Source organism: Rhipicephalus sanguineus, chromosome 7, assembly GCF_013339695.2.
Source record: "Rhipicephalus sanguineus isolate Rsan-2018 chromosome 7, BIME_Rsan_1.4, whole genome shotgun sequence".
Classification (NCBI taxonomy): Eukaryota; Metazoa; Arthropoda; class Arachnida; order Ixodida; family Ixodidae; genus Rhipicephalus; species Rhipicephalus sanguineus.
In genome coordinates, this window is record NC_051182.1 from 50,896,686 (window position 1) to 50,924,053 (window position 27,368).

The 27,368-nt window shown below is 45.8% G+C and overlaps 1 protein-coding gene across 1 annotated transcript in view; it reads left to right on the forward strand.

Annotated features, from left to right (window-relative positions):
• The window catches only part of LOC119398685 (4-pyridoxate dehydrogenase), a 51,702-nt gene that overhangs the window by 14,854 nt on the left and 9,480 nt on the right, over positions 1 to 27,368 (forward strand). Inside the window, exons 4-8 of the mRNA XM_049417391.1 lie at positions 664 to 798; positions 10,118 to 10,239; positions 14,864 to 15,031; positions 20,998 to 21,142; positions 26,444 to 26,607. Coding sequence (XP_049273348.1) covers positions 664 to 798; positions 10,118 to 10,239; positions 14,864 to 15,031; positions 20,998 to 21,142; positions 26,444 to 26,607 — 734 coding nt within the window. The remainder of the gene's footprint in view (positions 1 to 663; positions 799 to 10,117; positions 10,240 to 14,863; positions 15,032 to 20,997; positions 21,143 to 26,443; positions 26,608 to 27,368) is intronic.

Consider the following 27,368-nt stretch of genomic DNA (forward strand, 5'->3'; position numbering starts at 1 on the left):
TCACGTTGCGGGATATTTGGGAGAGGTCCAGAGAAGATACCATTTACTCACGTGTTATACAGATGTAAAAGTACCTTTTCATCTTTGTCTTTTTTTGGTGAACAAACTCGAATCATTTCATAAAAAATCACCGCACGCAAGACATCTTCATTCGCCCATGGTGCACGAATGATTCTTGATGAACGGAACTTTCCGTATTAGTTGGTTTAAGGCTTTCATCATGATGTGTGCTATAAAAACAAAGACTCTCCACAATTACAGCGCAGCACATCTGCATTTCTGGTCTACAAAAATCAGTTCTAAAACCCGATGGAGTTAATGCCTATAGAAGCTCACAATAGCGAAAATTCACCGTTGTATTCGCACCTCTCGTTCCATTCTGTGCCCTTCGACCTGGTGTTATCCATAACGCAGAACTGTCATGCATGATATCTTGTAATAAAAGCCCTAAATATAAAATAAGAAATAATAGCTTCGATGAAATAACCTCGCACATATTGATAAGACTTACGACACTGCCAGATAGACAATGATGCGCTCTTCTTAAAAACTGCTGTGTAGAAATCTTCGGACATTCCAAATACCAATAAACGTATGACTAGCGGATGATTGAAAATTCGCCTCTAATATAAAAATGCACCGTTTGTGTTATTTCTAACACAGAGTTGTATCGTGGCACTACCGGAGAAATACCCGTGGTGTATGCTAATACGCATACTCGTCTGAGCCAAGTGTTCTTGGAAGCATGCAAGGAAAGTGGCTACCCCATCATTGACTACAACGGAAGGTCACAGGCGGGTGAGTTCCCCTCTGTGAACTGATTATGGCGGTGGGCCATGAGGGTAACGATGCTTCAACATGGGCGTCCGGAGGGGGGGCAAGGTGGTGTAGGTGACGGCCCCCCCTCTGTCCGGAATGGCAGATATTTTTCTATACAGTGGCAATAAGCTACACAGCTTGACTAGCACACTTCCATCCCTTATATTCGTGTGAAACAGCCTTCAGAATTGCCAACCAAATTTGCACGTTGTCGGTCAGGTCACGGCATTAAAAGGACTGCCTGTTCTGGAAGCCCCCTCCCCTCCTCCGCCCCCTCCGCGTAAGCACCCCTCTGCAAAACATTATGCGGAAGCCCTTGTCCTTTAATGTTAATATCTACAGCGCTATGCACTGTTACCGTGGAAGATAATTACACGTGGCGACGGTAATAGGTCAAGTGTCCCTTGGGAGTGAGAGACTATTCGCAATGCGCACGAACTATAGGTGGCGCGCCGTGCAATTCAAGATGGCGCCCGGAACAGGGCCAACCCGTTTGTTAACATAGGAACAGATATGACGTGCGGACGTACAGCCGGTGCCACTTCCATCGGACGAAGACATGGGCTGCACTGAAATGGATATGAGACCAAAATACTTTCCCAAACCACGGAAAGTGCTATGTGCTCGCCACTTATTTATTTGCTGCGGTGTGAAAGGCTATATTTCAGCTCCATTACCGTGCATCAATGATCCTTTGCGAAATCCTGTGCGTGCTACTGAAACTTCATGAACTAGAATTGACGTGCAAACTGAACCGCACTCCGCGGGAGTACGTACCGAGCCTGACAGACGGATTATCCGCAGTATTGGCCGCCAGCGAATAGCGCCATCACTGCTACACGGGACCGCATGTTTAACGTGGTGATGGTTTCCAAACATGTTACGCAATCGTCAATGCTTGTGCAATCAGGAACGCGGAGTTACTTCTTCAACAGACGACAAGCATTCAACATCCTATTCAGTAGCGCTTGTATCAAAGCCATGATGACACTCTATCCGTCTTCAATTCACTCCCCTCGCATGTTGCTGGTTCGATCAGCACCATCGAGACATGAATATTGGAATGGATTGGAAGGGATGCTTTTCGCAACGTCGAAGAATTCGACATTGCGAATAATTCGTCGAACAACAATACCGTTCGGAAAGTACCGGTGAAGTACAGGAGAAGTTAGCCGAGATGCATGGATTGAGGCCGTGACTGCACGTTCCATCGCTCTAACCATTTAGCTTCGCTGGTCGAGCTCGAGCGTTAGCGGCATGCGGCGCTTCATAATATCCACAGCAATTGCGCTGCATGCAATGCACAAGAAAAAAACCATGCTTTTATTTTGATCTCGCTCAAGGATATTATATATTAAATACAATGAAAGTGGCTTACGAGTGTGAAAGAACATTAACGCACGAGGGGACGTGAAGTACAACTCGCTCCTCGTGAGTTAGCAGCTGATCGTTCATCGTCGCTGTCACTCTAGGTGCTTTCACAGTCTTCTACGTCCAGTGAAAAATCCTCGTAGTGGAGATGGTTTCTTTCAACATCACTGCTGAAAGCAATATGAAGAATTTCCTCCGACGAACAACTTCGACCACTCCGCGTCACTACGTTTACAATTAGAGAGACGTCTGGGCGCGGAAACCATTTTGCCCTCAAACCGGTGAACAAGCAAATCGCTTGCAGTTGGCTGCCACCTATTGTAAGGTTTGGGGTTCGGCGGGTCTCGTTACGGTAGCTGGCTCCCGCCGTCCGTCCCCATAGCCGATGATTTCCAGTGAGGAGGCGCGTTCTTTCAAGAAGGAACGTAGATTTATTTACATGGTTATGAGATTGGAGTGAAAAGAGAGAGCAGAGAGATAACGTCAAAAGTCTTCGGCTTTTATAGCCCCGAAACCGTCACTGCAGAAGCACGGGCAAACCGGTGTCAGCGTCTCCCGCCAATCCGGTGACCTGTCGTCTTGGCGTCCGGCCTCCCGAAAGGAGGCAAAGAGTCACACAATACACTCGCCACGCCCCGAAGACTCGTAGGTGAGAAGGTCGGCGAGGAGTTTCAGTCCAAATGGGAAAGGGCCGATGACCTCCGCTTCCACTGCCAGTAATACTTGGAAGAAGCGTTGAATGATGGCTGCCACGGGTGAAGGCCCCACCTGGGTTGATGGGAGCGTCTTCAACGGCGCAGTCCCACGCTGACCAAAACGCACGATAAAGCGGGTGTGTCGAATTCCGGAAAACACGCAGATCGCTCCCTCCGGCACGGGTTAATTTTCCCTGCTGCGGTAGGGTAGAAGGCAGATGTGGCTGGGTCAGAAACTCTCCCGCGGTGCTATCTCACGCAGAGAACAACAAGCCAAAAAGGGGTCTCCGAATTCCGACGTCCTTTTTCTGGGAAATCCGTCCACGGCGACATGTCCGCTCGCCCGGCAAAAGCTCTTCCAGGAAGAATCGGCATTCCTGTCTCCGTCTAAGCGCCGATACGGGGGGAGAAGACAGCATTCCGGTAGACAGCTGCACGCTCAATGTCGTCTGCCTCGATGAATTTTTAGGCCAAACGTAACAGCTCCTCCGCCGCCCGGAAAATCTCGGCTGGCCAGCGCTCACAACCGCTGGGCACGAAGAGACAGGCTGGTGATGAGGACGACGTCCTGTCTTCGATCCGCAACTGCGAACTCGCAACAAACTCCCAAACCACCTCACAATGATCGACAGCAGCAAAGCGAACCACACAACACAATGCCATGCCGCGATCAAGCGCCTTGGACTCGCTTAAAACTCTCCAGGCTTCTCAAGACACACAAAGAAATGAAAAACCCGCTACTCTAAAATTTTGGCAGAATTTTGTGCCGCCAAAGCTACAACACTCATGGATGAGGAGATGCCTACAAGATAGATCATTTTGGCCGTCCAAGCAAAACAACACCAAAAGCAGATATAATCTGGCTCTAGATCCCTGAAAACAACCAATTTTAAAACAAGTCTGCTCCTACCATCCGCACTGCTATGTAGCGTTACCTTCTCATATCTAACTACACGAAAAACAACCAACAACACAGCTTTCACACGAAGGCTGCCTAAAACCTACAGAAGATATTTGTGCGTATTCTCTACGCTCACTCAAAACAAACTCAAAACGTAGCCGCTATTACCTACTTGAGACACAACCTGACGTACTCGCAAATTTTCACAACAGATTCAGCTGCGTCAAACAACTGTCTGAAATGTGTCCCTATCCTTAATGTCCGGTAAAGCGTAAAGCTCAGCTTACGTGATCACACGACCTGTAAGCCATCAATGATAGTAAACAAAACAGAGGGAATAAATATCGCGTACTAACATGCTCGTGTGGTCAATGCTACTCGTCCCTGAGAGCCGCTCTGATAAAGAACGCACTGCGCTCTGCTGCGCTCTTTAGCTCTACACTGCTCGCATTCATACAGCGCTGAAACATTAAACCGCACAATTAGCCATACGCCACACCCCCAGTAACTAAAAGTCTCTTAACGCGCAACAGAACCTAAATGTTCACGAAAAACAACACGCAAAGAAAATAACTCTTGATGCCGTACACTTCGGGAGCACCTGACGTAATCTGAGTTGGATTCGTGCTGAATGCCCGGCCCCATATGCTTGTCAATCCTGACAGTGGTCCACTGAAATAGCCACATTCAGCGCCAAACCTGAGCATTTCAAAAACCGCCTTGGCTTTATTCTAAAACCTGCCTCCAAACTGCTCATTTGCCCCCTAAAATGGGTGACGGTATACTACTTCGCGCTATACATAAAAACACAAACAAGTGAAATTCAGTTCCGCTCGACAAACGCTACCACTGCTTCACAATTAGCGGTCGTACCAATATTCACTCATGACTACCGTGCCTCATCTTACGCGGTCAGCTCACTTCCGTGCGGGTCACTGCTTCCGCACAAGTGACTCATAATATTGCGCCCACAACTATTTCGCACAATGCTTACAGGCTCAATAAAAGAAACACATACATCGCTTAAAAATACCCAAAAGTAAGAAACTGCTTAGCTAAACAAACTAGTCGCGAAGATAACAAAAGAACACTACATCAAACTAAAATAACCTTACAAAACAAAAAAAGAATCCTTTCAACAAACAGTTACATTCTCCGACAAGCTTACAGCTTTCTTCCTCTCTTTAGTCGTACTCGTGGCGGTCGCGGTCTTGGCGGCATTTCAGATCGCCAGAGACTACAATGAGCGCGCGCCATTAGCTGTACTTCTCCGTCACGCCTCATTCGGGAATTCCGACGGTTTCCATCACAAAGGTGAAGGGGTGCCAGAGACGCGGGGGAAAGAGTGGCAATCCTCTCTTTTTGTTTGCTCTCGCTCGGCGCTCTACTCCTCCTGCTTTGCGTCTAGGAACACCTTGACATCGTTGTCCCAGCAAACTTGTACCTGTCGAAGGCACTCTCCGTCGTGGAGATGCGCATTTTTCTCCCCCGCTTCCCCCTTTTCGCCGCTTGCACCTTACTCCGCGCCCCGAAGGACGTTTCCCTGAACTGCCCGATGACCTGTCCTTTTTCTTTCTGCGCTGCGGCGATCGCTTGCACCCGACTGTACGCCTCAAAGGACGTTTTCTCAAACTGCCCGCTCGCCTGTCCTGTGTTTCGCTCTGCAGTGTGCCACCTGTCTCAACACTTCGCGGTGCCGCACGAATGCGCTTTTTTCTTTTTCGGCGACGTTTGCGAACATTTCCCCGATTACGGTGGACTTCACTCTGGATTGCGACATCGGCATCTTTACAGCTCATGGGTGCTTGTGCGCCACTTTCTCTCTCACTTAAGTCATTCGACTTCTCCGCTCCGTTGCACTGTCGGGCCAATTCATCTGTGCTCTCATCTGCAAAAACTACAGCTGCGCCCTTCTCGACAGTATTGCTCTCTACCCTCTCACACTCTGGGATATTTCCTCCGCTATCAAAAGGAACTTTTTTAGAGAGGCCCATTCCGATAGCACTGTCTTTCTGGAGCGTCGCGTCACCGCTACGTTTAGGACTAGCGTTGTCCTCTTCTCCTTCAACTTCCGGAAGGCCATTCACGTGTTGGGGTGCGAGGGAAGTCTCCAACTCCTCAATGACCCTATTAGGGCGGCTGGAACCAGCCCCGGTCCCACACGGAATGCCTTTCGGAATCCTTTCAGTCTCCCTACCAGCCGCGGTCTCGTCTTCTATTTGCTCGGCCTTCGCACAATCAGAGAAACGCGTACATTTATCAGGCGCGATTTCACTATCCGCGACCTGTCTCTCGGTTTTCTCCGCAGAAGGCTCCGTGCGCATGTCGCACTCGTAGAGACGCGTAACTTTCCCTGGTGGTATCTCACAAGGACCGGCTTTCTCTGTGGCTTTAAAGTGCACCGCACTCGCCACTTCTTCGCACCTTTCGTGCGCAACCTCTGCGGACGTCTGACTTCTCCGCCGCATTGCCTCAACCTTACGCTCCAACCTTTCAATCTCTTCGTCTAAGGCTCGCTCGCGTTCTTCTCTTTCTTTCTCGCGTTTTTCTCTTTCTTTCTCACGTTCCACCTTCTCCTCTCTTCTCTTTTCTCGCTCTTCAAACCTTTTGAAAGCTACTAACGCGTCGTTAATGTCCTCCTCACTGGATTCCCTAATAATCAGCTTCCACATATTAGTCCTTGCCATTTTTTTCTCTACTTTGATGCCGAGATGCTCGCACACAAACAAAAGTTCATCTTTCAGCATCGTCCTCAAATCCATGACTGCCGCTTTGCTTTGGTCCTGCTCACACATAATTAGGTGATCCCTCAAACTCACTCGTTACGCATAACTAGGTGATCTACCTAACCCACAAAAACACAATCCAGCTTCTACACTACTCAAGTGTAAACGCAAAATGAAGCCTGGAAAGTCATAGCAAAGACCAAGCACTCACCACAACGCAGCACCATGTCGCAAGGTCCATCTCACCGCTGCCAACCAGTTGTAAGGAGTGGGGTTCGGCGGGTCTCGTTACGGTAGCTGGCTCCCGCCGTCCGTCCCCATAGCCGATGATTTCCAGTGAGGAGGCGCGTTCTTTCAAGAAGGAACGTAGATTTATTTACATGGTTATGAGATTGGAGTGAAAAGAGAGAGCAGAGAGATAACGTCAAAAGTCTTCGGCTTTTATAGCCCCGAAACCGTCACTGCAGAAGCACGGGCAAACCGGTGTCAGCGTCTCCCGCCAATCCGGTGACCTGTCGTCTTGGCGTCCGGCCTCCCGAAAGGAGGCAAAGAGTCACACAATGCACTCGCCACGCCCCGAAGACTCGTAGGTGAGAAGGTCGGCGAGGAGTTTCAGTCCAAACGGGAAAGGGCCGATGACCTCCGCTTCCACTGCCAGTAATACTTGGAAGAAGCGTTGAATGATGGCTGCCACGGGTGAAGGCCCCACCTGGGTTGATGGGAGCGTCTTCAACGGCGCAGTCCCACGCTGACCAAAACGCACGATAAAGCGGGTGTGTCGAATTCCGGAAAACACGCAGATCGCTCCCTCCGGCACGGGTTAATTTTCCCTGCTGCGGTAGGGTAGAAGGCAGATGTGGCTGGGTCAGAAACTCTCCCGCGGTGCTATCTCACGCAGAGAACAACAAGCCAAAAAGGTTCATATCTTAAAGCAAATAGGCGCACTATGGGAACAAGGACAAAAGGAAGGAACCGACGACACAAAGCGTACACTCGCAACTGAAGGTTTATTGAAAGAGTACACATCAATACGTTACAAAAAAAGGGGCACGTGGTGCAATTTTCCTCGCCGAAACAAAAACTAAACAAGATGAGTATCCCCTTAACAGATTATGAAGGCGCATGCGTCTATACACAAAGGAAGTTCGAAGAACTTCCTTTGTGTATAGACCGCCCCCCCCTCCCCACGCAGTTTGAATTTTCTTTAGTCCGGTTTTCTTCGAACTTCCTTTGTGTATAGACGCATGCGCCTTCATAATCTGTTAAGGGGATACTCATCTTGTTTAGTTTTGTTTCGGCGAGGAAAATTGCACCACGTGCCCCTTTTTTTGTAACGTATTGATGTGTACTCTTTCAATAAACCTTCAGTTGCGAGTGTACGCTTTGTGTCGTCGGTTCCTTCCTTTTGTCCTTGTTCCCATAGTGCGCCTATTTGCTTTAAGATATGAACCGTTACCAACTAGCCCAAATGGCTGTTTTGCTACAAGCCAAAAAGGGGTCTCCGAATTCCGACGTCCTTTTTCTGGGAAATCCGTCCACGGCGACATGTCCGCTCGCCCGGCAAAAGCTCTTCCAGGAAGAATCGGCATTCCTGTCTCCGTCTAAGCGCCGATACGGGGGGAGAAGACAGCATTCCGGTAGACAGCTGCACGCTCAGTGTCGTCTGCCTCGATGAATTTTTAGGCCAAACGTAACACTATCAACAAACGTACAAAAACATGCGGCGCAGCGCTGGCTATCAAATCAACACACTGGTGAAGGACGGCGTTGAGAGCGTTCGCTTCACGAAAGGCGTGGAGCGGACGCGTCCTCGAATGACAGAAATGTCGCTCGCACGATTCATAACAGCTCTTTCCTGACGGAGGAAAGCGCTGTTATGAAGGACCTGAGTGGTGGCCCTATTTTAATGCATCGTCAACTTTTGATTGCTCACTTATAGTAGAGCACATCACGAGCCCGCGCGACTTCCCGCGTACAATGTTTCTGTATTCATGCACTACAAAAACACTGACGAATACTATATGCGAGTAAAACAGAGTGAGTTTCTACTGAAAAGGTAAGACGATAACATTTAACTAACCTACGTGGCTACAGAAAGCCTCGTGAAGCTGATATGTGTGCGCTATGGGCTATCATTGAAAGCACGATTTGCCACGTATTTTCAGAAAAACTTCGCCTCTCGCAAGAACGAATCAAATTTCTCGTGTCACGGAGGGCCCGGTTTGTTCACTGATGCAAGGAACATGCAAAGTCGTAGTGTTCCTTTCTTGCCAACGCGTTAACACTCAGGTTATCACAGCCGAACAAGGGAGCGACTGCGTAGTGCTGCCATTTTGTCATCTACTAACCCTCCTCGAGGGTCAGTAGACGAGGGTTAGTCCTGAATTCCGCTTGGCGGCGCGAGAGTCTATGGGAATTGCGAATATCTATAGGTGTACACGCAATTATCTTGAGTGTGAGTGTGATCACTCGCATATGAACGGGTTCCATTCAGGTGAGGGTCGTGCGCGTTGATTTAGGCGCTCGTAAAAAAAATCCAGGCGGCCATAATTACTCCGGTTTTGATACAGGCGCACTATGGCGTACCTCGCCATCATATCGTGGTTATGGATCACAATACCCCCGAATGTATTTTTGTTCGGTGTACTGTTCGGTGTTCGGCCTACTGTAGTCTACGTCTACACTCCCAACAGCGACTATTGCCGTAATGTACCGATTCCGTGCACAGTGGTGTCGTGAGTACTCCACAGGTAGCGGGCAGGTTATGTCATTGTGGCCGAGGGGCATTGTTGATTTTTTTTTTCTTTGAAAACAAGCATTTGCAGCGTCCTCGCGCCCCCCCTCCCTCCTGCTGCCCTCCATTTTTACGGGCCTATGTGGAGTCGACGGGCCTGTGTGGACGTGAACATGCCCGTCATTTCAAGTCGCGTGCGCCTGTGCTGGTGTGCAAAGATCTTGGCAATCCTCGAGCTTTTTCTCTACCTAGACGTGTCGGAAGAGTGGAGAGAAAACAACCTTTCTTGTACTAATTGTTCACATAGAAACATTTCTGTCTCAATTATTCTTCTTATTCACTCAAAGCCACTTCTAACACCGCGGATATATGATGGGTATTTCGGATTTATATAAGGCTGTAGTGCGTAGCGCGGTGAAGCTATGGTTCGCTTAGATATATCGCTATGCTACACAGCCGAAAAGGATTCTGGTAGCAATGGACGAAGAAATTTTGTAATGGGAAGTGCGACTCTTGTTTCAGTATTAACATGTACATAACGCATATTCCTTAATATGTCTGTAAAGTAACGAAATAATTGTGATTGACTGCGATGCTGTGGAAGCTGCACCAGATGACATGTCGTATGCGAGCGAGTCGCAGTTGGAGCTTATTTATGAGCAGGAAATTCTAAGAAATTATGCATGTATACAGGAAGGCATCCAAGAGACACCCTAACATCAGTACCGCGTTTTCCGGAATTCAGCCGACGTTATGGGAGAGCGCAGAGGAAGCCGTCTTTCAGCAGCGGTACCAAAATTAGGATGTTGGTGATCTCATGAAAATGCATACTTCAGAAATACTGTGACGCTGTAATTGTTCTCTCTTATAGGGTGCTCCAGACTGCAAGCCAATATGCTCCGTGGTGAGCGCTGCAGCGCTAGCAAATGTTTCATCACTCCTATACTACACAGGAAAAATTTGCACATTTCGCTACACAGCCATGCTACAAAGGTGAGTGAGAAATTTTGGTCGCACCGGAACATTGCACCAGAACGAAGGAATTGCCTAGGATCAATTTGTAGCTATAATACTTGCTTTCTGTTTTGTATACAGCTGCCTATTCATGAACCTTCGGCGACATGTGTTGCCTTGCGAACGCGCTGGAGGAGGTTGTCCCTATAGAGTTATTCTGGGAAACATGGTATGTTAGAGATAACTTAATTGCACTGCTTGGAAGATGTGAGGCCGCATGTAGAGGAAGCAATGTTCGTTACTTCTTTTGCTTATTCTCTTGAAAGATTCATCAGTCAAGCAAATCGGTCTGCTCTGTTGGCAGGCCATTATTAGAGCATAACAAATCTGTGATCTTATATGCCTCTGGCCCGAGAAATAACGCCAAGGTAGTTGTAAGTTTATGGTCTTCTGATCTGTAGTGTGCATGTTTGGTCTAGTTGGTATTCCATTGATACTACTTTAGCGTAAACTTCAGATACAATGGACGACAAAATGCGACACATACAAGCGCTTACTTCCAAGTGAATATTTATTGTTCAGACATATATTTAAAACGGTAACGGCGCGCCTGCACCACTACGCTTCCACAAATCACGACAACCGAAAGGGATAACTAGTGAGCTTACAGGATAAAAAGCACCAGTTACATGCAATACTAAAACGTGTACATAGTTCAACTGGCACTATCATGTGCTGCACCTACAAAGCACAGTTCTTTCTTTGACCGGGAAATGGACGGCACACTGATACACTGGTGATCATCCTAGGCCATTTCTACGGCTTGTATTATTTACAACCTTTATAGCATGGAATTTGTACACAAAAGACCAGGAAATACGACAGACGCGAGCGCTTACATCCAACTAACATTTAATATCAGAGCTCGGAAATATATACAATGAAAGAGAAAGAAGGAACAGCTGCACCCATTCACCTGATAACAAAAACACGTGTGCGTTACGCTGCATTTTCCCCAGCTACCATCACGAAAACGTATTTCAATTGGGGATAAGACAATGGATGGTGCGCTGACATACCCGTAATCGCCGCAGTTCATTGCCGCAGCTTCTACTAACTCACGCGTGCACCGGTCTTTGTCTCCAAACAACACTGCAGCATTGTCAAAAGTACGGTGTACACAAACAGTTCTGACAATGTTGCAGCAGGCGCCCTTAATTGTCTTCCCATTCCCAGGATTTGGGGACATCTGTGTGTGGCGCCATCTCTCGGCGGTGACGACGGCCTCCTGCCATAACTGAATGGGAGATATGGGAAAAAAATCATATCTCTTGAAAAAAGCAAGCTATCAAAAACGACTCGGGGGTTCTCTACAGTAGAGAGCTACTGGAACATTTTGGTAAAATTGCACTATCGCACATCAAAGCCTGTGGCTTCCCAGGGCAATTGAACACCGCCCATTAGAAGTACATGGGGCCCCATTGTAAAATTTTAAACACTTTGGGAAGCCACGTGTTTAGTAGCGCCACACTGTAATTTTAACAGAATGTTCAAGTAAGTCTCTGCTGTATAGAACCGGGAGTCGTTTTTGATATCTGTATTTTTTCGCAAGATACGATTTTTTTCGCCTATTTCCCATTCAGTTACGGCAGGCCACCGCAGTCCCCGTCGACAGATGGCGCTACGTGCGCCATCTGCCGTAAAGGACATTCTGCCGTAAAGGGCACAGAACGGAGCTGAAAACTTCTTTTTTTCCTCTGGAGTAAAATAGTTTTAATTGAAGTAAAGACACTAGGCCAACGCTAAGAAAAAAAAAAGTAAAGGTTTTTTTTTTTTTCGAGCCTGGTGGCACACTTGTCACCGCCCCGTTATAAAGGGGACGCTCATAGCATCCATCCATCCCTCCCAAATCCTGGTCATGTTTCGCTACGTTGCTGCTGTGCTTCCTTAAGCGGTTGCTTAGGCATCTTTCCGTCTGCTCGTCTGACGGGGTCAAGACGTGAGAATAGCCACCGGAAATGGCAGTGCTGTCAATAATTTTGGCACAGAACGATGGCGGCCCAATTCTGTCCGATAGAACGCATACAAAACGGTCTCCAGACGCTTTGGATTGGATCGAAACGCAAGCGCTGCGGCAGGAGAATCGAATTAGTCTGCTTTGTATCTGGCTTACCCCAATCCCGAGCCGATAGTTCGCGAAAATCGCAACCGGACCTCACCACCGAACGACTCGTCAAATTGCGACGCCAGCTAGTCTCCACTCAAGACATTAACAAAAATAAATTGGAAAAGTCATCGCACTCCTCCAGTTCAAGCTTTGAAAAACAATGCCTGTCAATATTGATGTTCAGCCATAATATTTCTTGAATTACTTCCTGCGCTGAGAACATTTCTGAATTCGCTCAGCGTGACCTATTGGCTGTTTGCCCCCTCTCGTTCTCTCGTTATGATTCGTTCCGTCAAGGCCTCCGGTTCGTGACAGAGCACTTACAAGATAGCCGCCCTGCTTCCCAAAATTTTTAGCCATTTTATTCAACCGTGCTACTTTTCTGTCTTGGAAACCCAATCAACAAGTGGGAGCCGAGTAATGGAAGCACAATGTGCTATAGAAGTTATCTGAACAGGATGGAGGTGCACAGGCAGGCTGGCCGACATTTCGATTGGCGGACGCATCTTCGTCAAAGGGACCCAATCATCCCTTGTGTGTTAGTATTGAAAGCGTTTCAAGAGGCCTGCGGTTTAACGCATTGTGACTCATCGATGCATGACTAAACAGTGCTACAAGCTAAAAAAAAAGTTCGACCAAATTTTGCGATCCTGCTGATGACATTCGCAAAGCCGGTTCCTCAGGCACGCGCTGTAAGATGCATATGGCTAACATGTCGCGAAGTTTGCGAAAATGACCTACACGCCTCACGTGAACGAACGACTAATAGCGCGAATGCTATTTGGTTGTGTGTGGTTGGCAGAGTCCCTGAAGGCCACAAGCTGTAAGGTTGGGGCAGCAAGTCACTTTGTTCCTTTTTAAGCTGCTCTTTTGCGGTCACCTGTGGCCACATGGACTTTGTTGCTATCAGTCTAGTTCTATAATAAATTTGTAGAGCAGTGTTCATGGCGATTCACGTTTCGCGCAATAATGGAACGCCGCACAGCGTGGCTGACGTCTTTGTACAGCCACTGTAGAAAAAGTGCTCTACCGGAGAACAAGACTAACTTGCCTGAGATTCCGGCGCATGAGGGCTCGTATACGTGACGAGATCAGACAGTTCGCCTCCATGTTGGTACACTAAACGCACAACCTTCTTTCCCGCCTGAGGCATGTGATCAGAATGTCCAATTTATCCAATTTGGAAAGCACGGCCTTACTTGTCATCGCACAGCTCTCGCCCACGTGCTGTTCATTATAGGCGGAACAGGACATCCATTGTTTACCTCATGAGCTAGTTTGAACAAAAAAAAATGAAGTATCAGAAATTGCCAAGGAGTGCGTGGCAAATATAAGCCGGAGCTTCAGCAGGCAGCCAATACATGCATCTGCCAAGCGAAAATGAGAGCCATCGTCACGCCGGTCTGGCTTTCCAATAACTGCGGTTAACCTCGACACTAAGCCAGGGCTCTCTAGGGTTAGGTTCTAGGGTAAAACTAGGGCTCTTCAGCCATTTTTTATAAACCGAGCTAGTCGGGAAAATTCCTTGTCTGCGCAGATTATGTGCTCCATTAGCCCTACTGCGCATGTTGGCTCTGTGCGATGACGCTAAGCACATTTACAGACGTCCTGGTGATCCCTTGACTGCGGAGGTGACGTGAAGTTCAGCAGTTCTGCTCAGACAGTTCAGGTCACGAAGTTATGGCTTCCGGCGCGAAAAAAAAAAGATTAGGCGTGCTGCACTAGCTTTGAGAGGCAGGGAATTTCGTCTGCAGAAGCCGACAACAATTGCTTCGAGGTTCTGCCGTCACTGCCGTCGCGCGCTTTACCATATGAGCACCATCGTCCTACTGTTTCCACTTACCCTCACACCCCCCCCCCCCACTCACATGATTCTTTCATGAATCAATGAAGTTGTTTACCTACCTACCTACATACCACATGAGCAAGCCCGTCAACAGCATTTTTTGCAGGGATGGGGGAGGGAGTAAGATTCTGGTACGACAATAAGTTATGAGGCAGTGACTTCCTAAACATTCGAGGTAGCACCGGCAGAACACCAAGGCAGATCGCGCGCTTAAAAACAGACGTAGGAACTCTTCTACTTCCTCTTTCTTATTAGACCTTTTAATATATACATATATTTTCGTAACATGAATATTGTCTAAGAAGCATCGATATTGATGTCGTTCCGGATGTATTTGGCACAAATGCACTTGCAATTCTTTTCATCGCCTTAATACATCGTTAACTATGTCTGTGAGATGGAATGCGTTTGTGGAAGCTTAGGGATGCATGATAGTTCATACACGTTCATTTGCACAATGCAAAAAAAAGAATGGAGCAGGGGAAGTGTTACGATACGCAGTCTTGGCCAATCTCCCAGATTGTGTATATGCCATAGTTTTGAGGATACAAACGCACACACAAACAATGACACGCTGCGGGACAAGCGCTGAACCGCGACATCCGCCCCTTTTTCTCGCTCTTCAAAAAATATTTCTTGGTTGCTTCCAGGTGCTTTTTGATGGAAAGCATGCCACCGGAATACGTTTTGCCAATCACGGTAGGGAGTACCAAGTTAACGCTACTCGCGAGGTCGTCATCTCGGCCGGAGCCATCGGTTCTCCTCAGTTGCTCTTGCTGTCAGGCATCGGCCCTCGCCAGGACCTGGAGAAGCTGAAGGTTTGTTAGAAGTTGGCTGAAATGCTTCAGGAGTGGAGTTATAAATGGCCCTTTAAAAAGAGAGCTATCGGTGAAAACATTACTCGCTTACGCTAATCTAAGAAGCTTCACGTTTTTAACTGCCTATTGAAACGTACAAAAACTGATAAAAATAATTTAAGAGCTTAGCAAACGCGTAACATTTCACGAAACTTAGATCCTAATTTTCACCTGCATCAATAAGAGAGTCTAAATCGAACTAGTTTACCATGTCCACAGGGAATGCAGAATCCCTTTCTACGTCTTAGCTATTCTAGAAATTGGGCAGAAAAGACAATTTAGCTTACAAGAAAACAGATAATGTTGCCTCTTTTTACTTCAATAACATTTGCCGACAGGCTAGTTGGTGATGCATAGTTCATAGGTAAAAATAGCTTAGGAGATGTGTAACATGTTAACATTTCACGAAACGTACATCCAAATTTTCACCTGTATCAGTAAGAAAGTCTAAATCGAACTAGTTTGGCATGTCTCTTTTTAGACGTTGTACTCCGAGTAATTCTAAAAACTTTTCTGCCAGAACTGTCACGTTTCCTTTAAAAGCGGAGCTCTTTCAGCTTTTGATTGCGCCGGGTAGTGCGAACAGAAACTATCATCATGAATCGGCACGCGCTCTTTTCGTCCTCTTCTTCATCTTGTGCTTGACTTCCAAAATACGTGCGCCGATTTCTCCGGAGCGGGAAGGAATAACTCTCGCGGTTGAGAGAACGAGTACAAAGAGAGAGAAAGAAAGAGAAAAAAACAGAGCGGAAGGGAAATAAAAAGAAAAAAAGTTTTCGTGAAAAAAATTTCTTGCCGGGGTGGGGTTCGAACACGAGCACCCACCATCAGAAGGCGAGCGTCCGAACCGCTCGGCTATCTAGGCACGCTAGCACAGCATAGCATAGCCTTGCATAGTATAGTATAGCAAGGTGAAGGGAAAGGAAAGTGAGGTTGAGAAGAAGTAAAAGGACGAGGGGAGAGAGTAAAGCATAGCATAGAAAGAAAAAGAAAGAGTTAAATAGAAACGAAGAAAGACGGAAAGAGAAAGATATAAAGAGCGAGGACAAACAAATACATAGAGAAATGAATAGAAATAGAGACAAAAAGACAGCAAAAACAGAGAGAGGGAAAAAGAAACAAATGACGAAAGGAAGGGAAACATAAAAAGAAACAAGGAAGACCTTCCACTTCGCACCTCAGGCTTGTCACCCGTAATGCGAAGCGGCCTTCATTCTTTTTTTTTTCACATTACTGCCCACATGAAGCAGTACCTAGCGATTCATTTCTAAGCCTCCATTGCAGAGAACTGAGTGTAAATGAGATCAGTTGCTGCCGGAGTAGGATAGTGTTGCGCTTTCCACTAAACTGAATAGAACTTGGTCGAGAATACGCCCCGCCACGGTGATCTAGTGGTTATGACGCTCGACTACTGACCCGAAAGTCCTGTGATCGAATCCCGGCCGCGGCGGCTGCATTTCCGATGGAGGCGAGAATGTTTGAGGCCCCCGTACTAAGATGTAGGTCCACGTTAAAGAACACATGGTGGTCGAAATTTCCGGAGCCCTCCAGTACGGTGTCTCTAATAATTACATCGTGGTTTTGCGACGTTAAACGTTTGATATTATTATTATTATTATTATTATTATTATTATTATTATTATTATTATTATTATTATTATTATTATTATTATTATTATTATTATAAGTCCCGCACCATAGCTCCCAGTCGGGATGCATGCTTGCTATGCTCCTGCCCGTTTTTCGGTAAGCAGCAGTTCTTCCGCTGTGAAAGTTGTTCTAAACGTGTTCATGCGAAGTGTGTAACCTGGCCTGATGAAGAGCTGCAACTTCTGAAGTCTGGATCGCGCTCATTTTGCTGCAATTTATGTGATCTGAGCAGTTCTTCTGGTAAGCCTAACGAAGACAACTCGGCGGCGTGCAGCGATGAGCACTGCAGCTCTCAAACCGGTTCCCTCTCCACGTGTGCCCCTCCGGGTGGTGAGGGTGTTGGTGGTGACCTCGCCGGGCTGCGCCGCCTCCTCCTCGACGCGTTGGAGGGAATCTCGTTCCTCAGCGACGAGGTATCCCAACTACGCGAAGAAAACGAGCGCCTCCGTAAGGATCATTCCCGCGGTGTTGAACAACAAGCCCGTGTGGTCGCCTCCCTTCGTGCAGAGGTCCGCTTCCTGCGTGAGGAGCTGACGCGCCGCACGGCCGCCGTGTCAGTGAAGGCACCTGTGATCCCTCCAGAGCAGGTGACCGTTGGCCGATCTGTGACCTCCAAGCAAGCTGCGTACTCTGAACAACCTCTGTCCAAAATTCTTTCATCTTCGAATTCGCCGCCAGGTGACGTAGACACGTCCGAGCGTGTCAGTGTGATGCCTGCGACAGCCTCTTCTGCAGCGGTAACATGAGGGTGTAAGAAAGAAGAAACCCGCCTCGTTTGGAGCATTGAAGACATCCACTATATCTGTAGCTCAGCGGCCACAACGGCCACAACGGCCAAAGGCCATTTTTGTTACGAAGCTGAGCCCGGACACCACTGCTGCTGACATCAAAAAACATATTGCTTCATTCGATATGTCTCCCATTTCCTGCCGGCGACTTCAAACAAGATTCCAGTCATATTCTTCATTCTATATCGAAGTTGACGAGGACACGCTACAACGCCTGAATGACCCTTCGATGTGGCCCCTCGGATGCCTCTTCAAGCCATTTCGTGGGGAGCTGCGCAATGACATGCTTCATCCCTCTGAGCTAGTGCCTGGAATCGAAAGTGCCGTGTAACGTAGACATATTCTACCAAAATGCTCGGGGTCTGCGTACCAAGACACTCGAGTTTTTCTCTAATGTTCTTTCGTCTTCTTTTCCTATTATCGCTATTTCTGAAACCTGGCTCGGCACTGAAATTCCCTCATCGGACTTTTTTCCCCCGACCTACACCACCTTCCGCCGTGACCGAGATTTCAGTGAAACCAAACAGAAAGGCGGTGGCGTGCTGATTGCCATTGACAATTCACTGAAATCCGTTAGACGGAAAGACCTAGAAACTATCGAAGAATCGATCTGGCTAGAAATCAACCTTGAGCGCCGTGAAAAATTGTTGATTGGATGCTTCTATTTACCGCCCAGCATTTCCCCTGCCTCGTTTCACGATGTCATGTCTTCTATTGAACTTGTGATATCTTCTCATAGTGGGCACAGAATTATTGTTCTTGGGGATTTCAATGCACCTGGAATTGACTGGAGCACGCTTACCTTTTCTCATTACAATCATTTCACAGAGAAAAAGTGCAGCCTGCTCTTGGACTTTCTGGCGTTTAATTCCCTAGTGCAACATAATTCAGTCGTCAATTCCAGTGGCAACGTCTTAGACCTGTGTGTGTCAAACGATCAACCCCTTGAAGTTTCCCGCTCCAACATCTCTCTTGTACGTCCGGACAAATTCCACCCACCACTTAACGTAAGATTATCTGCATCAGCCGAAACAACGAGCTACAGCAGTTACGTAAACAAATCTCCAAGATTTGCGTTCAAGCGAGGTGATTACACGGGCCTCTATCATCACTTGTCCACCGTTCAGTGGTCACAGGTTACTGACGAACCTAATGTTGATGACCAGGTTGATCGGTTTACGGAGCTTGTACTGAGCAGCATGCTTAATTTTATTCCCCAGTATACACCTAAACAACGTAAATACCCCCACTGGTTCTCATCTGAACTTATCAGTGCACTGAAGCATAAAGATCACGCACACAGGAAATCTAAATGTTCTCCATCCAGCGAGTGGAAGGAAGAGTTCAGCTTTTTTCGAACTCTCTCTAAACGCCTATATAAACGGGATCATAGTTCGTACATTGAATTCTTAGAAAAAAGCGCCTCTGACAGGCCGGCTGAGTTTTGGAAGTATGTACGTAAACGGTCTAGCAAAAGCGGAGAGTCCTTCAGACTACTAGACTCAAATGGGGTAGAAGTGCATGCCGTCGCTGACTGTTTTGCCACACATTTCTCATCCGTTTATAAGGCCTCAGACTCCAGCACTGATATCAGACAACAGCCCAAGGCAGTTAGCTCATCCAGTGCTTTGTCGCTGGATGAAAATCTTATCAGCGAATGCATTAAGCGCTTAAAACCATCCTTATCATGTGGCCCAGATGGCATCCCCTCCGCCATACTAAAAGCATATGGTACTATATTTGTCCCAGTACTGACTACGATATTTAATAACTGCCTGGACACTTCCACATTTCCTAGCATGTGGAAAACTGCTCGTGTTTTCCCAGTATTTAAGTCGGGCTCTAAGACAGATGTTTCTAATTATCGCCCGATTTCTCTACTATGTGCCACATCAAAGATCTTCGAACTGGCTCTTCACAAAATATTGTCTTTTAGTGTGAAAAACTCATTGATTCCAAATCAACATGGTTTTCTTGCTGGCCGCTCAACTACCACAAATCTTGCTAGTTTCATGACGCAGATCTCCACACCTATTTCTCAGAGAGGACAGGTTGACGCAATCTACTGTGACCTGAGCAAGGCTTTTGACGTAGTCAGCCACACACTGATTATGGTTAAACTTGCGAACTTTGACGTTGACTTGTCGATTGTGAATCTCTTGCACAGCTATCTGCTCAATAGATCTTGTTATGTTGCCGTGAATGGCCAAACCTCTTCTTTGTATAAAGTGACTAGTGGGGTCCCTCAAGGGTCGGTATTAGGCCCACTCCTATTTTTAATTTACGTTAATGATGTTTCTTTTGCCATCCGCAATTCTTCTTTCCTCTTGTATGCCGATGACATCAAGATATTTAAGGAAATTCATTCAGTTAACGACTGTCGCTTGCTGCAGTCAGATTTGTGTTCTTTTTCCGAATGGTGCAACGGCAATAACCTTTCTCTAAATACCTCAAAGACAAAATTCATGTCTATCACTCGCAAAACATCTAGCGTGTCATTTCAATACTTTGTCAGTTCTGTGCCGTTATGCAAGGTTTATGAAATCAGTGATCTTGGTGTTATTGTTGACAGCGCGTTAAACTTTTCTTCTCACGTTAAGCGTGCTGCTATGCGGGGCCTTCGTTCTCTCGGATGTGTTTGTAGAATATCTCGAGAATTCAGGTCTCCCATGGCCCTACACAAATTGTACACGGCAATATGTCTTCCGCAACTTGAGTATGCGTCCGTGATATGGAATGGCATTGCTCAATCCAGCGGTAACACCATTGAACGAGTCCAGAAAAAATTCCTCAGCATATATAACCATCGCTTCGCTAAAAATGACTCTGGATCTCGTTCAAATACTGCTGAATTATTATCGCTGCCATCACTTCACTGTCGACGAAATCGCTCTGATCTCTTATTTCTTTACAAGCTAGTCCACGGTATCATATCCTGCCCTGTACTTCTCAATTGTGTAAATTTTCGAATTCCGCGTAAGTTAACCAGAGAGAACAGACCGTTTCATGTACCCGCCTGCTTCTTCCAACACTCTACCGTTCACAGAATACAAAGTCTCTATAATGTTAATTTTCTTGATCTTGACGTTTTTCATAGCCCACAATCATTGTTTTTATCCGAGCTTTGCACTGTTTTGACATAGTGTGGCACAGTGTACAAAGTCTTCCCTTCTCAGTCTTTCCACATAGTTGTATATATGCAATCTATTTTTTTATTCCCCGTTAATATTTCTTGTGTTGTCTTATTTTACTCCTCCCCTTTTGTGTTCATTTCTCTTCGTCTACGTGTTTTTGCTCTTTTTATTTCTGAAAACTGTCTGTATTGTATTGCTTATTTTTCTTGTTTTTTTTTTGCGTGCGCCAGCACAAAGACCTTACGGTTGTTCCTGGGCACGTTAAATAAATGATTGATTGATGGATTGATTGATTGATTGATTGATTATTATTATTATTGGTCGAGAATACGTTTCCCGTAAATCTCTCATACAGATTCCTGTCGTCGCTGATCTACCGGTGGGCGAAAACCTTCAGGATCATATGCACGTCGACGGCATCGCTGGCACGCTTCGTTGGCCAACAGGCATTAACCTTTTCAGGCTTTCGACAGTGACTAACTACGCGACCACGCGGTCAGGTAAAGGCATCTTCATGTTCAGTGGAAAGCAACACCTAGAACATCTTGGCGCTGGTCCCAGTGTACACTATCATGTACCGCATCCGGTGAAAATGGTTCTGAGATGCCCTTGTGCAATTAAGAAAAATAATAAAGTTCAAGAAACAATTCCCTATCAGAGGAAAAGAGGCTGTCCATTGCCCTCTGTGATATTTAGCATTGGTTATTGAAGGTCTATCATTTATCGGTTCAACGCTAATGATCTCACACTTGAGACGACGTTCTATATTAAATACTCAGGTAGGGCATAGAAATGACATTTTATTGCAATAAATATGTCTCTGCTCAATTATGCCTCAACTTTTACCTAGCAATGTCTTTTAACGCGATAGCGTTAGAGAGCTCGTGTCGCAGAAATTCCGGTGTCGGCGTCGGCACCGTTGGTTGTGAGCGAAAAATCGTCCGTGAGCGAAAAATGGAGACAGAAGCAAATAAAAAAACTACAAAAGTGTTCGGTTCCACTGAGGATCGAACCCGGCCCGTTGCCGTGGCAAGCAGGTGTCCTACCACAAAGCCACCATGTAACTTGCAGCTGCTTCGGAAAAAAACACTACATAAATGCCATGTAGTGGAAGGAGTCTCCTTAACGCATTTTGTTCTGCAGGTGTCACGACGAAAACGAGCCCATTCGGCGATTTGTAGGTGCATAGGCGAGGCCATCAAACTACGTCGAAAAAGGCCGGGATAGTGCAGCCATCGCCGCTAAAAACACACACGAACTTTCAAACAGCTCTAAAGATGGACAGCTATGTCCATCTAGCGGAAAACATTTCAAGCCAACGCCAGTTTCTAGAGGAGGCGTTGATCAAGAAAACAGCAAACGCTAGGTAATGTGCTGCCATTTGTGAGGCATTGTGAGAAATATGTCTCAACCCTTTATGGCCTCCGAGATGGCGGACGCGCGCCGCATATCTTGGAGGCCATGCGACTCGTGCTTTAGATGAAAAATTTGTACCATTCGCGTGCGCGCGCGCGTATGTGTCTGTGTGCGTATGTGTGTAACAATACAAATTAATAATTATGCACTTAGTGGTTGAAGTGCGCACTAGGGGCCGGATTTCGCTATCGCGTTCAACTCTTAAAGGCGAAGCTTAAGGGTCCCCCAATTTTTTGCTTAATATTTCAATTTCATCTGTTCTAAGTGGCTGCCTACCTGAAATGTGCACTCTCTCAGTTTCTTGTCATGTGAAATACGTGCTAAGAAAATTAGTCATACAAAGACAGCTAATTAAGATGTCAAGAGTTAACACCCGCCTTCATGCCCCTTATAATTCATGTCGTTGTTTACTCCAAGGGCATGCGGAGTTGGATTAAGGAATAAGTCTGACCTAAATTAGAAGCGAATACTTACACTTTAAACAATAATATGGAAATGGTTGTGGGTTCTCACTTTTTCCATTCCTAAATTCCTTAATTTCGATCGCAATTCTCTTTTTTGGGAGTGTTTTGCTTAAGTTGTCCGAACTACCATGGTTGTTTGGTGTTCCTGCACTACTCGAAAGAAAGAAATTTTATAAACACTCAATATTTCGTGAACCTTCACATGCTTACAGCTTTCTGACTCTGCGGTCTACTCGTGTCGTACCTTTAAATTCGCATGTGCTGAAGGCTTCACCACATACATAATCTCTTTGACGTGTTTTATGTATCAATCAATACGAACTACACCAGCATTTAATGTTGAATTAGCAGGAACTACTTAAGCTTTCCCAACGTTGCTTCAAATGCGAAGCATTTCGTTGCGAATAAAAGACACTTGGACCCCATGTATGTATGTATGTATGTATGTATGTATGTATGTATGTATGTATGTATGTATGTATGTATGTATGTATGTATGTATGTATGTATGTATGTATGTATGTATGTATGTATGTGTGTGTGTGTGTGTGCGCGCGGCGCGCGTGTGTGTGTGTGTGTGTGTGTGTGTGTGTGTGTGTGTGTATACATGTGTCTACCTGCCTGTGTATCGTTCTATCTGTCTGTCTGTCTGTCTGTCTGTCTGCATCTTTATCTGGGTGACCTCGTGGTCGTCTCCTTATCTTGGTGTATGCCAAAATTAGCATAACTAAATGGAAGGGCATGACAATCTTGATTCACAGTTCATGATATGAATAACATGACATATCTAGCTACGGTTGTTGACGCTGATATTTTCCTCCTTCTCCAAGTCTCGTTATATGTAGCGGTGTGTGAAGGGTTACCTTCTTTCTTAAAAAATTTGTTTCACCCCGATTTAGCGCATTATCCTTCCCAGCGCCGACACTGCGCGTGCCCTGAACTGCGCTGCTGCTGATATTTCCCACCTACTCCCCAGCACTGCCGTTTCCTTACCCTCAATACTTTCATGCGCCGCCTGTGGCATATTAACATCATAGCGTTAAAGTGCTTGTCTCGAAGAAATTCTAGTGTCGGTGTCGGCGGCGGCGTTGTTGGTTGAGAGCGAAAGTCGGTGTTGTCGGTGAGCGAAAATTCGAGACAGATACAAATAAATAAATATTAATAAAACCTTTGCTCTGAGTGAGAATCGAACTCGGGGCTTCTGCGTGCGAGGCAGGTGTTCTATGACGGAGTCATGCCAATGCTTGAAATTCGGTCCTAAAAATGGCTATAAGAATGCCATATAGTGGGAGGAGTCTCCTTGAAGGGACACTAAAGAGAAAGAATGAATCGGTTTAGATAGATAAATTGTGCTCTGAGAACTCTAATGTGGTTAATTTCACCATCATAGGTTGATTAATAGAAGAGACAATCAAGTTCAAAGTATCAATATTAAATTTCGCGCCGAAATCATCCCGCCTGAAGTCACGAATTTCAAAGTGTATTTATGGTATTTTGGCGCCATTGCCTCAACCAAATTAACCCAAACTCAGAGGACAATGTACTTCATTTTTACCGATTCGAAACTACGTACGTAGACGATAGTAGGCGCCCTCAAAACATGTAACGTCACGGCGAATGGTGCGGAAACTTCTAGGTGGCATCGCCACCCACATTTTGTTTTTGCGCGTTTTCTCGCTTGCTGAGCGTCTTTTCGCAGAAAGCGTGGTGTTTTCGGTCTCGTGAAAGAGTGCTTTACTAGTATGAGAAAAATCGTTTTGCTATTTAGGGCGCGCGCTCATTAGGCGCGCGAGTGGGAGCAACAATCGCGCCCTTGCCGAGGCGGTGGCGCCTTCTTTTGCGTTGAACCGGTTTTAATCATTTAAATGCAAGGCAGACTTGCCGTAAGTAGTCTTATTTATTTATTTATTTATTTATTTATTTATTTATTTATTTATTTATTTATCTATTTATTTATTTATTTAATTATTCATTCAATCAATACTGTGGGCCTTTTCAGGCCTATACAGGAGAGGGCATACAAAATAAAGTGGACTTTAGGGGGTATGGTAGGGTAAACAGCTTCTCCTGGCTTCAGCGTTATATCTCAGGAACTGTGACATATTTTGTTGTGAAATTCTGCGTGCTTGTGAGCTTCAATCTGTGCAATTTTGACCCTGTAGTTTTTCTTGCTTGCTTCTGGTTCAGTACCAGGTTCCAGACTGGTGCGCAAAATTAAGGGTACCTTTTCTCAAAAACGAAACGCACTATGACCGTGAAATTGGGCACGCTTATTCAACACGATGTTGGTATTAATCTCAACCTATAAAAACGAGCTCCTACATTAATCTTGCCAGAAAAACTATATTGTCCTCACCTGTCACGTGCTGTGAGGGAGGCTTTCCTATTAATAATTCGTTATGTTAATTATAACTTAAAAACGTTCTTTCAATATTTGGGCTCACACTATTAGGAAGAGATTTAGGTCGGGTAGTCGGATAATTTTCCAGAAAAGATACGTCAAGTTTGGGAGCAGCGCCAAGCAAGCAGCGGCTGCCGAGAGGCTGCTGCTTGCTTGGCGCATACAGCTTCATCGGCCCTGCGTCGGCGTTTCTGAAGCCATCGCGCACCGTTTGCTCTCTCTCGTCACACGGCGCGCGCTCATTAGGCGCCGCGAAAGCGCTGAAGGAAGCAACAATCGCGCCCTTGCCGAGGTGGTGGCGCCCACTTTTGCGCTGAACCGGTTTTAATCATTTAAATGAGAGGCAGACTTGCCGTAAGTAGTCTTATTTATTTATTTATTTATTTATTTATTTATTTATTTATTTATTTATTTATTCAATACTATGGGCCTTTTCAGACCAATACAGGAGAGGGCATACAAAATAAAGTGGACTTCATATTAGAAAAATAAAAAGCGAATATCCGCAGTACAAGGTAACCATGACAGCGACAACAGCAAAGAAAAAAAAAGTAATAGATGAACCATGCAAATAAGTATTTCAAGGGTGAAAAAAAAAAACTACCATACTTGTTCAAGATAGCAATAACAAGGTTATGCCCTAGGAACAAGATAACATGAAATACACACATGTGAGAACTGTTGAACACGTGTAACAATGTGCAAGTACATGAGCGATACAATGTTTTTGCCTTTATTTGCGCACCGATACCAGTCAATTTTTCCAATGCCTGTAAATGAGATTCCAGCAGCGACAAAAATTAATCAAGTAATTGAGTACTGACGATGTCATTCGGCAGGTCATTCCGCAACTCTATAACTGCGGGAAAAGAAGAATGCTTAAACGTGTGACAACGTGCCAAGAATGGGCGTATGCATTTCTCCTTGTTAGGCCTTCTGGAATGACGGTTACGAAGTATGCTACGAAGTATGCTTTACAGGAGAAAACTTGGCATTCGCAATCAATTTTGAGACGCAATTTATCCAAATTTCTGTTAAGTAATGCAATTAAATCGTGACCATTCTTTTATTATAAATTACGGTAAATCATGTTAGTTTATTCTAAACCGGTTTTCACCAGTTATACACTTGTTTTTGACCATAGTTTGACAACCTGATTTACCGCGGCGACAACACACGCCGACAAGCCGAGACCCTGAGGTGCTTCGCCCTTAGAGTGTGTGGGAGTTGCATCTGGCAGAAGTTTTGGAAGCCGCCACATCCATGTATATCTGGAAGCCGCCACGTGATATCTGCAGGCATAAGATCTTCAATTATGAAATCATGCTTTCAGCTTGATTTCATACATACTTCACCACGGGCAGTCCGAAATAAAAGCACTTCGAAGACGTTCAATTCTTTGTTTAAACAATGGAGATTTTACAGAGCTCTAGGCGATATAAAAATATACATGACTTCTTTCATACTTAACTCAGCATATAAGAATTCCACCGGAACACTTACTGTCGTTTTCTCTACAGGTCCATTTTCCATCCCTGGATCCGTTGAAGCTCTTGCGTTTGTTAGTACGTCGTTCGTGAATGAATCGCTGGAATTCCCGGATGCAGAGATCGCCTTGCAGTCGCTGCCTTCCTCAGCACTACCTCTGGAATGCTACCTGTCAAGCATGGCTCTTCGGAAAGATGTAATTTTCTATCTTTCATTATCTTTCATTTGGGTCTGAATTGTTTACGCGAAATAAATCTAAATGGGAGCGAATGATCAATGTTGCAGTAATATGCGACAAAATTGACATCATTATTGTGCTTTAATCATTACCGTTGTCATTGGCGTGAGCGTAATGGCAGAGACAAGACTTGAAGAGCGAGTGCTCCTTCGTGGCAACAGGCGTACTCTTCTGGACAGTCAACAGCGTTTCCTTCTTCTCAGCAAATATTCAATGCTTCTAGAAATACTTCGGCTCTACTTCTTTTTCTCAGCCTCTCGTCACTGGATTTTATGGTTTCTTCTTCATGGTATAGATCGGCACCAAATATCTTCATTTCCATTGTCGCACATTTCAAATATAGCGCCTTGGAGCATGACGCTCCATCATGTCCAAGACGATATATTATCAAGACGCTAGAGTATCATGTCCTAAGTAGGACGTCATACTGTAGCGCAAACCTCGAAAGAAAAGCCGGCAGATCCCACGCATTGTGGGAATCGATGTAATGCGAAGCAGCCAGCAAAGAGCTGCATACATCGTCTTGTATGTCGTTTAGCAAAATGCGTGTCATGGTTTTCATGTTAACTCCTATTATTTATGTTCGTCACACAGTAACGTCGCGCAATACCAACTTCGCGGTAGATCAAGCTAGCGAAACGGCCGCCAGCGCACCGTGAGCCTGGCACGTAAGTCATGCTGTACATGAAATGCGTGCCATGATTTTCACGTTAACTCGT